General features: G+C 48.1%; 1 protein-coding gene across 1 annotated transcript; it reads left to right on the top strand.

The window, feature by feature from the left end:
- Window positions 1-6,465: 6,465 nt before the first annotated feature.
- On the top strand, window positions 6,466-8,700 carry LOC103173610 (galectin-1-like). Its single transcript, XM_042344363.1, has 4 exons — window positions 6,466-6,486; window positions 7,325-7,404; window positions 7,904-8,081; window positions 8,522-8,700. The coding sequence occupies exons 2-4, from the start codon at window positions 7,343-7,345 to the stop codon at window positions 8,663-8,665; spliced, it is 384 nt and encodes a 127-aa protein (XP_042200297.1). The 5' UTR covers window positions 6,466-6,486; window positions 7,325-7,342; the 3' UTR covers window positions 8,666-8,700.
- The last annotated feature ends 1,719 nt before the right edge of the window (window positions 8,701-10,419 follow it).

Here is a 10,419-nt window from a genome sequence, read left to right as displayed (position 1 = left end):
CTCACTGGGCTCCGCCACTCGTGCTCTCACTCACAATAAACTACATCTGACGCAAGTCTTCACTGGGCTCCACTGACTCCCTATCAAAGCTATGGATCGATTTCAAGATCCTCTCACTCGTCTACAAATCCCTTCACCCACTGGCACCTCTCTACCTTTCCATTACTCAACTACCCACTGCCTCCGCTCGGCTGTCTCTGGCTTCCTGTTTGTCCCTCGTTCCCTCTCCGCCAATCCCTTCCTGTGATTTCAGTCACTACCCCTTGAAGCTTTGGGACTCTCTCCCAGATGCTGCGCTGTATGAAGGGCGCTGTGCAAATGCAAGTTGTTGTTGTATCGAATATAAGGATTATTATGAGTATTGTCCTTTACTATATACCTCCACTTGTTTCCCCCAATAGAAGGGGAAGTTGTCATCTTGATGCTGATGTCCCCATTCGCCATCATTCCGGGTGGCCATGAAAATCTTTTTGATGCCACCCAGAAAATTGAAACGAGGGTCGAAGTGTAAAGCAATGTTTCTGTCATCTTTGCCAAGATTCACGGTGAATCTGCAACCGGGCAGAACAGAGAGAAGCAAACGTTGTAAAATGCCGTTATTTGAATATTCTTACCTCTATGACCGGCAGAATGGGTCGTGGCACAGATGTTGGGTTTAAAAGATAATTGAGGGTCGAACAAGACACCAATGTTCCGTACTGACTCAGTGAGGTCAGAGTGCATCTGTGAAGTGATGCTGCCAGGACCTGAGGTGAGGAGGTGCTGACGGGAGCCAAGTATTCAATTGAGAAAATTGTCTCTCATCCAGGACTTGACGTCTGACAGACATCCATCAGGACAGCAGTGTCCTGGAGTCGAGGCTGGAGGCAGAGAGATCGAGTTGGGTATCAACATTGGGTGTCTACTAAAACTGTTCAGTTGTATCAATTGGATCAATTGAACAGAACCCGTGCGATTCAAAGCCCAAATCTGCTTCTCTTTAGCTCAGTCTGAGCCGCACGTGGGGATGTGATGAACGTGTTTGTTGGTCAAGACAGAAAAAACAGGATTCTCACCTCTCGACCTCCTCCAGAATCCTCCCTCTGATCCTCACCGCGTCTCCGGGCTGCATCTTCATTCCCGTCACTTCAAACAGCTGTGGTGTTGGGAGCAAAACACAGGGCAATGTATTACAACACTGACCCCCCCTAATAATCAGCTCTGTTTGTGGGGTAAACCCTTTGCCCACAAAATACACATTCAATGCACTTTACAGTATATTCTGGGAAGCGCTTTTAAGACATCTCAACGACGTGATAAGGCACTGTATCAAATGCAAGGATTGATCATTATTATTATTAAATTAAGAGAGTGAGTCTCATTGTGGACGACAGTCCTTTTAGAGTGTTTGCAACCACTCAAAACAGGTTTGGATTCGGTAATGTCAGATGTCAAGTTCTGGATGAGAGACAACTTTCTCCAATTGGTCAGAGTCTCCGGATGTTTTAATCACAGTAAACCTTTAATTATGCATACATGTGGAAAAAAAAGTCACGTCTATCTTAATAAAACAGAGCAATGCTACTGAGCTTTGCAGGTTCAGCACTTTGTCTTTACAGCAAGCATATAAACTATTGCGCTGCCACATATCTGTCGGCCGCATTTAACTCACCTCCATCCTTTCTCTTTACGGAGATCAAACAAAGTAAGAGGTTCAAGTATCAGCTGAATTATGAGAGCAGAGGATCCTCACACTCGCTCCTCGAGCACCGTGTTGTGCTGTTCTGCGTGCGGTGTGATCATATATGTAGGACATCGCGAATCCACAATGGCCTTGTGGAGGGGATGTGCAAGTGAGTTCCCAGGAAAGCAATCATTCACATGATCTGTTCCCAGGAAAGTGCTCGGGACTGGAGAATTGTCTGAGAACCTGATTCTGATCCCGAGAATCACATTATTAGGAATTGGGAGGGGAAGTAAGATAAGAGAAAATAAAAAAGTAACCTTTAGAATTTTGGATGGTGGTATAAACCGCTATAAAGAAATGCAAGGATTATTCCGACCGATCCTGGATCAGGTGTTTCTGCAGTTCCAGAATGAAACCGACACAAAAATCTCATTCCCCTGACACTGGGAATCAATCTCGTTCAGATTAAACAATAGTTCCTCCGGTGAACAAGTAAACCTCTTGTGCATTTTGTGGGCCAAACAAAGTCCAATTGTCAAAGACTGTTTGATTGAGTTGACAGCAGTTTGGGACTCAGACTGCCTTTATCTGAGGTACAGTCGACTTGAGGTACAGATCAGCCATGATCTACATAAATGACGCAAAAGGCTTGAAGGGCTGAATGGCCTCATCCTGTTCTTATCTGGGCATAAGCCTGGCTCAGTCAGCAGCACTCTCTCGCTTGCCTCGAGTCAGAAGATTGTGTGGACTTGGAACCCAAATAGTCTAAGATGAATTTCCAGTGCTGAAGACCTTTCTTTTCGACCGCGTCTTGGGTCACCTTCCTCCCCCTCCCCCTGGTTCGGTCCCGGGATCCCTTACTGTAAAGCGCTCTGAGACGCCGTCCTGCGTGGAGGGCGCGATATAAATCCAAGTGGTTGTTGTTGTTGTTGCTGTGCTGGGGCAGCGATGCAATGTCGGAGGCCTGATCCTTCAGGTGAGGGATGAGACGTTAAACCAAGCTCCGTGCCTATCTGTAGCTGCTCAGGTGGACGTTTAAGATCCAACAGCGCTTTTCGACAAGAGAAGGGGTTCCGCCCAGTGTCCCGGCCAACAATCCCCCTCCCCCCGATAAAATTGGTTGTTAACTTCACAGCTGTTTGTGGGACATGCTCCCCACATGTCAAGGATCTAACTCAAATGCCAGGATTATTACTTGACTCGTCTACCAGACCATCGTGGCTCCAGGCACTGGCTGTCCCAGAACAGCAACCCCACGTGTCCAATCATTCACTCCCTCCGCTCAAACCACCTCCTTAAGGCAAACCCAACTTCCCACTCCCTCACATGTACCCTCCCCAACTCTCCACCCTCCACAACCATCTCTCCTATACACCCCAAAATCCTCTCCGCATCACTCTCTCCTCCCTCCCCCACCTCCAGCAAACCCACCCGCATTTCCCTTCAAAATGTCCGTTCCCTCTCAAACAAAGCCCTCACCATCCACGACCTCATCCTGGACGAGCACCTTGACATCCTTGGGTTCACCGAAACCTGGCTCTCCCCCAATGACCCCGAACCCCTAGTGGAAGCCTTCCCTCCAGGCTGCACCTTCCACCACACACCCCCATCCAAACCAACGTGGCGGCGGGGTGGCCCTCATCTCCAAAGCCTCCCTTGGCCTCAGCCCCTACTCCTCTGGCTGCTTCCCCTCTTTTGAGCATCTCACCCTTTTCCACCCTTCTCTCCCTTTGAAAATTCTCCTTGTTTACCGTCCCCCTAAACCCCCCGGCTCCTTCCACACAGACATTTCCACTCTCCTCTCTTCCCTGTCCCTCTGCGCCGAGCGCCTACTCATATCGGGCAATTTCAACCTCCACCTAAACTCCCTTTGCACCACCTCTGCTGATTTCACTGCCCTCCTCTCCTCCCTTAACCTGACCCGACTTGGACGGCTTTCAAAATGGCGCCCGGAAGTGACGTCCGGCTGCGAGTTTCGACCATCGTTAAGGGGGGGAATTTGCAATGGCCCTCGCTACTCGCGACTCCCGCTCGGTTCCCCTGGGTTTCTCGAGGCCCCGCAGCTCGCCGGCTCTCGACTCGGGTAATTATTTCTCTACCTCTGTGTACCCAGCAGACAGTAGGAACCCGCCTGTTAGTCGGTTGGTGGTTCACTTTTCCGGTGGTAATATTCCCTTCAAAAAAAAGAAATAATAATTTGGTCACTTCAATCCACGACTGTTTGTGGGGACGTCGCTGTGCATCAATGGCTGCCGCGTTTCCCCCACAAAATACACAGTCATTACACTTTACAATATTCTGAGAAGCGCTTTGAGATGCCTCGAAGACGTGATGAGGCGCTGTATGAAACGCGAGGATTATTACTCTTCAATGCACCTGAATTGGGGGATTAATCAGAGGCCTCGGCTGTTCCACTCGCCCCGCGCTGGTGGCACTGCTGTGGTCCAACATCATTATAATAACGAGCTTTGCATTTGATACAGCGCCTCATCACGTCTTCAACACGTCTCAAGACGTTGCGATACATGACACTGGACTGGCTCCGGGTTCCTGCATGTCCCTCGTGCCCTCCTTTCCACCAATGGCGGCTGCGCTTTCAGTCACTACGCCCTGAAACTCTGGAACACACTTCCTCTGTCCCTTCGCGTTGTCCATTCCGTCCCCATCTTCAGGTCACTCCTGAAGACCTTCCTATTCGACCTGTGCCTACGGTCACTCCCCATCCCCTGGGGTTGGCTTTGCGTTCCGCCATTGTCAAGCGCTCCAGGACCCTACACTGCGGGAGGGGCACTGCGCAAATGTAAGTTGTTGCTGCAGTGGCCGGACCTCACCACAAGGTGGCGACACAAGCGGCTCAGGAGGACCTTTGGTCCATTGACATCCAATGGTTCAATTGTAATGTTCATTACATCGCCGCCCAGTGGCAGCTCCAGACATTACATCTCGATCCAGAAAACTCCTGATAACTCGACACCGGCTAACCTTGTCTCTGCCACGGAGTCCCCATGTTGTCCGTGACCCGGCCACAGCCCTGTGCAAGGAACGCTGTTCAACTTGTTTCTCTGCTTAACACAAAACTCATCACACTCCAAAAATGCTCTTCGTTACACAGGATCAGATAACCGGCCGTGACCCGAAGCCAACATGAAGATAACAGTCACAAGTTACAATGGCTTGTCACGTCTTCGAGACGTCTCAAAGCGCTTCACAGGATTCACTGTAGAATGAATTGAATGTGTATACGAGATACTGATATTAGATCCAGAACTTCAGAGATTTCATTGGAAGGAAATCAAGTTCAGTGACTATAGCAAATCCCACTCTCTCTTGTCTTCCACCTGATAGTGTCTGTCTGGTAGACGAGTCAAATAATAATCCTGGCATTTGGGTTAGATCCCTGACATGTGGGGAGCATGTCCCACAAACAGCCGTGAAGTCAACAACCAATTTTATCGGGGGGAGGGGGATTGTTGGCCGGGACACTGGGCGGAACCCCTTCTCTTGCCGAAAAGCGCTGTTGGATCTTAAACGTCCACCTGAGCAGCTACAGACAGGCACGGAGCTTGGTTTAATGTTTCATCCCTCGCCTGAAGGATCAGGCCTCCGACATTGCATCGCTGCCCCAGCACAGCAACAACAACAACAACTTGAGGCCATTCAGCCCTTCAAGCCTTTTGCGTCATTTATGTAGATCATGGCTGATCTGTACCTCAAGTCGACTGTACCTCAGATAAAGGGAGTCTGAGTCCCAAACTGCTGTCAACTCAATCAAACAGTCTTTGACAATTGGACTTTGTTTGGCCCACAAAATGCACAAGAGGTTTACTTGTTCACCGGAGGAACTATTGTTTAATCTGAACGAGATTGATTCCCAGTGTCAGGGGAATGAGCTTTTTGTGTCGGTTTCATTCTGGAACTGCAGAAACACCTGATCCAGGATCGGTCGGAATAATCCTTGCATTTCTTTATAGCGGTTTATATCACCATCCAAAATTCTAAAGGTTACTTTTTTATTTTCTCTTATCTTACTTCCCCTCCCAATTCCTAATAATGTGATTCTCGGGATCAGAATCAGGTTCTCAGACAATTCTCCCCTCCCGAGCACTTTCCTGGGAACAGATCATGTGAATGATTGCTTTCCTGGGAACTCACTTGCACATCCCCTCCACAAGGCCATTGTGGATTCGCGATGTCCTACATATATGATCACACCGCACGCAGAACAGCACAACACGGTGCTCGAGGAGCGAGTGTGAGGATCCTCTGCTCTCATAATTCAGCTGATACTTGAACCTCTTACTTTGTTTGATCTCCGTAAAGGAAAGGATGGAGGTGAGTTAAATGCGGCCGACAGATATGTGGCAGCGCAATAGTTTACATAATACAATATGATTCACTTTATAGTACGTTCTGCAAAGCGCTTTGAGACTTCTCGAAGATCAGACGCTATATCAAATGTAAGGATTATTATTGTTACGAATCGACGTTGATACGGAGCTTTTCACGTCCCAATGAGATGAACAGTACCGGCCTCGGGAGGGGGAGGGGAAAGTTGACCGAAATCACAGTCAGCGAGGACGGTCTTGAGACAGGAACTTGAACTAACAGTAATATCGTCGTGCTGGCACTCTGCCACCCATTCCAATCTTGTTCTCCCCAAGCGGGTGGGACCTTGACCAGTTCGTCGTGTTCTGACTCAAGGCCACAAACCGTCAACTCAGTTACACAATGTGTGGGTTGACCCTTGCGACCTGACTCAATGTGTGCTTCAAAGATACTTTGTCTGGTTGGATCTGCTGTCTTACTTGCCTAAATTCAGGGTAGTTATACTTGTTCTTCCACCTAAGGGATCTTCCCCCCTTCTTCTCCAATCAAGCATCTTAGAGCGTACCCAACATATTCGACCCTGGCACATCCTTGTACCCATATCTTCTAGATAAGCAGACCCTTTTGAGACAAAGCAGCTTTGCTCATTGTTCTTCAACACAGGACATCTTGCTTCTCCCTTCCAAGGCTGGAGCCCGTCTCTGTCATTTATAAAACATTTATAAAAACCGCGGTCCAACTTAAGTAAGTTAGTTAACTCGAGAGCATCGCTGAGTGGTTGCAGAGAACAACGAAGATTGAAAGCTTGGACAACGAAGACAGAAGACTGAGAGCGAGGCTTGATCGCTTGAAGAACTAAAGTTCGCTTGCCGTAAAGACAAAGTGCTGAACCTGCAAAGCTCAGTAGCATTGCTCTGTTTTATTAAGATAGACGTGACTTTTTTTTCCACATGTATGCATAATTAAAGGTTTACTGTGATTAAAACATCCGGAGACTCTGACCAATTGGAGAAAGTTGTCTCTCATCCAGAACTTGACATCTGACATTACCGAATCCGAACCTGTTTTGAGTGGTTGCAAACACTCTAAAAGGACTGTCGTCCACAATGAGACTCACTCTCTTAATTTAATAATAATAATGATCAATCCTTGCATTTGATACAGTGCCTTATCACGTCGTTGAGATGTCTTAAAAGCGCTTCCCAGAATATACTGTAAAGTGCATTGAATGTGTATTTTGTGGGCAAAGGGTTTACCCCACAAACAGAGCTGATTATTAGGGGGGGTCAGTGTTGTAATGCATTGCCCTGTGTTTTGCTCCCAACACCACAGCTGTTTGAAGTGACGGGAATGAAGATGCAGCCCGGAGACGCGGTGAGGATCAGAGGGAGGATTCTGGAGGAGGTCGAGAGGTGAGAATCCTGTTTTTTCTGTCTTGACCAACAAACACGTTCATCACATCCCCACGTGCGGCTCAGACTGAGCTAAAGAGAAGCAGATTTGGGCTTTGAATCGCACGGGGTCTGTTCAATTGATCCAATTGATACAACTGAACAGTTTTAGTAGATACCCAATGTTGATACCCAACTCGATCTCTCTGCCTCCAGCCTCGACTCCAGGACACTGCTGTCCTGATGGATGTCTGTCAGACGTCAAGTCCTGGATGAGAGACAATTTTATCCAATTGAATACTTGGCTCCCGTCAGCACCTCCTCACCTCAGGTCCTGGCAGCATCACTTCACAGATGCACTCTGACCTCACTGAGTCAGTACGGAACATTTGTGTCTTGTTCGACCCTCAATTATCTTTTAAACCCAATATCTGTGCCACGACCCATTCTGCCGGTCATAGAGGTAAGAATATTCAAATAACGGCATTTTACAACGTTTGCTTCTCTCTGTTCTGCCCAGTTGTAGATTCACCGTGAATCTTGGCAAAGATGACAGAAACATTGCCTTACACTTCGACCCTCGTTTCAATCATCTGCGTGATAAGAAAAAGATTTTCATGGCCACCCGGAAAGATGGCGAATGGGGACATGAGCAAAGAGATGACAACTTCCCCTTCTTTTGGGGGAAACAAGTGGAGGTAAATAGTAAAGGAGAATACTCATAATAATCCTTATATTCGATACAACAACAACTTGCATTTGCACAGCGCCCTTCATTCAGCGCAGCATCTGGGAGAGAGTCCCAAAGCTTCAAGGGGTAGTGACTGAAATCACAGGAAGGGATTGGCGGAGAGGGAACGAGGGACAAACAGGAAGCCAGAGACAGCCGAGCGGAGGCAGTGGGTAGTTGAGTAATGGAAAGGTAATGGCAGTGGGTGAAGGGATTTGTAGACGAGTGAGAGGATCTTGAAATCGATCCATAGCTTTGATCGGGAGTCAGTGGAGCCCAGTGAAGACTTGCGTCAGATGTAGTTTATTGTGAGTGAAAGCACGAGTGGCGGAGCCCAGTGAGGATGGGAGTGACGAGCTCGCAGACGTGGGAAATATTCACTCACGAAACACTCCTTTCCATTTACAGATTATGATTGCCTTCTTGGGCGACACGTTTGAAATCAACCTCTCGACTGGTCACCGGATTGTGTTCCAAAACAGCCTGAAGATGGAAATCCTCACCTACATGTCTGTGGTTAATGTGGCGGTGTCAGATATCAAATTTTGCTGAGGGGCTGAGATGTCTGAACCGTTAACCAATAAAAACTGCTGAAGAGCCCTTTGACTTGTCCTTATTCTCCTGTAGTAGCCGCTGCCTCTGCTTGACCCCCATGCCCTCCTTTGCACCAATGGTCCACCTTTTAAGCCAATATGCACCAAATCTCTGGCACACTCCCCCCTCTATGTTGGGGGGCGGAGGTAGGAGAGCGTGGGGTGGAGCCAACGCCAGGCCGTGTCGAAAAGCACAGCCAGGTGAGGAGCCACTCACTCGGGAGCGGACCTGGGAGGCTAAGCCTGAGGGCTGCTGCCATCCCACTGATTGCTGGCTCCCGGTCTCTGCATGTGCCTCCCCCTAAATGTCTCTCCTCCCACCCCACTCTACATCTCTCCTCCCACCCCACTCTACGTCTCTCCTCCCACCCCACTCTACATCTCTCCTCCCACCCCACTCTACATCTCTCCTCCCACCCCACTCTACGTCTCTCCTCCCACCCCACTCTACATCTCTCCTCACACCCCTCTCTACGTTTCTCCTTCCCCACCTCCCCCCCCATCCGCTACTCTACCCTCTGTCCTTCTCTCCCACCGCCCTCCCCGGCTTCTCTCTCTCCTCGACCCCATCACCATTTCCCTTTGCTACCAGAAAGACAATATCAGGTGGAAGACAAGAGAGAGTGGGATTTGCTATTGTCGTGGAACTTGATTTCCTTCCATTGAAATCTCTGAACCTCTGGATCTAATATCAGTATCTCGTAGCTCAATGGTTTGGGCAATCGCCTCACAAGCAAGAGGACCTGGGTTCGATTCCCGGGCAGAGCAAAACCTTGCATATACATCACTCTGATTCAATACTGCAAGAGTCAAAGTAAATGACACATAAAATTAATCAGAATATCTTCAAGTAATATGAGGAACGTTGGCATTGCAGCATTTATAGATACTCCTGTTCCAGATATTCTCCCCAATATTTTCAAACCATCAACCATCGTCTTTAAAGACTACCACTTCTCCCTCTTTATCGTGGAGTCCTGTAGCTCAGTGGTTAGAGCACTCGCTTTGCAAGTGAGAGACCTGAGTTCAATTCCAGGCAGAGGGCGAAACCTTGGGCAAGTTTCCTTACTCCACACAGAGCCTAATAATAATCCCTCCAAAAAAACCAAAAACAATAATAAATTGGTCATTTTCAATCTACGACTGTTTGTGGGACATTGCTGTGTGCAATTGGCTGCCGCGTTCGCCCACAAATATACAGTCAATTCACTTTACAGTGTGTTCTGTGAAGCGCTTTGGGACGTCCTCCCGACGTGAAAAGCGCTATATCAAATGCAAGGATTATTATTATTATTATTATTAACTATCACGGTTGGTCATTGTTTAATCTGCCTCGCCACTTTGTGCTCATGCCGTGTGTCCCGAATTACTCGACCTTATCTACAATTCAGTGCAGACCCTGATATTCCTTCTCTCTCACTCCTAAAACTATGTACTTTTTCTTTGCTGCTTACGTTTCCAGATTTCACCCACAAAATACACATTCAATTCACTCTACAGTGCATCCGGTGAAGCGCTTTGAGACGTCTCGAAGACGTGACAAGCCATTGTAACTTGTGACTGTTATCTTCATGTTGGCTTCGGGTCACGGCCGGTTATCTGATCCTGTGTAACGAAGAGCATTTTTGGAGTGTGATGAGTTTTGTGTTAAGCAGAGAAACAAGTTGAACAGCGTTCCTTGCACAGGGCTGTGGCCGGGTCACGGACAACATG

The sequence above is a fragment of the Callorhinchus milii genome, unplaced genomic scaffold (genome assembly GCF_018977255.1).
Source record: "Callorhinchus milii isolate IMCB2004 unplaced genomic scaffold, IMCB_Cmil_1.0 Scaffold27, whole genome shotgun sequence".
Lineage (NCBI taxonomy): Eukaryota > Metazoa > Chordata > Chondrichthyes > Chimaeriformes > Callorhinchidae > Callorhinchus > Callorhinchus milii.
The sequence above is the reverse complement of the archived record's forward strand: the minus strand, read 5'-3'. Positions and strand labels throughout refer to the sequence as shown.

Coding starts and splice junctions, on each gene's coding strand:
- LOC103173610 (XM_042344363.1), top strand. CDS start 7,343: ATGAAGATGCAGCCCGGAGACGCGGTGAGGATCAGAGGGAGGATTCTG. Junction 7,405..7,903: donor ATTCTGGAGGAGGTCGAGAG/GTGAGAATCCTG, acceptor TGTTCTGCCCAG/TTGTAGATTCACCGTGAATC. Junction 8,082..8,521: donor TTTGGGGGAAACAAGTGGAG/GTAAATAGTAAA, acceptor TTCCATTTACAG/ATTATGATTGCCTTCTTGGG.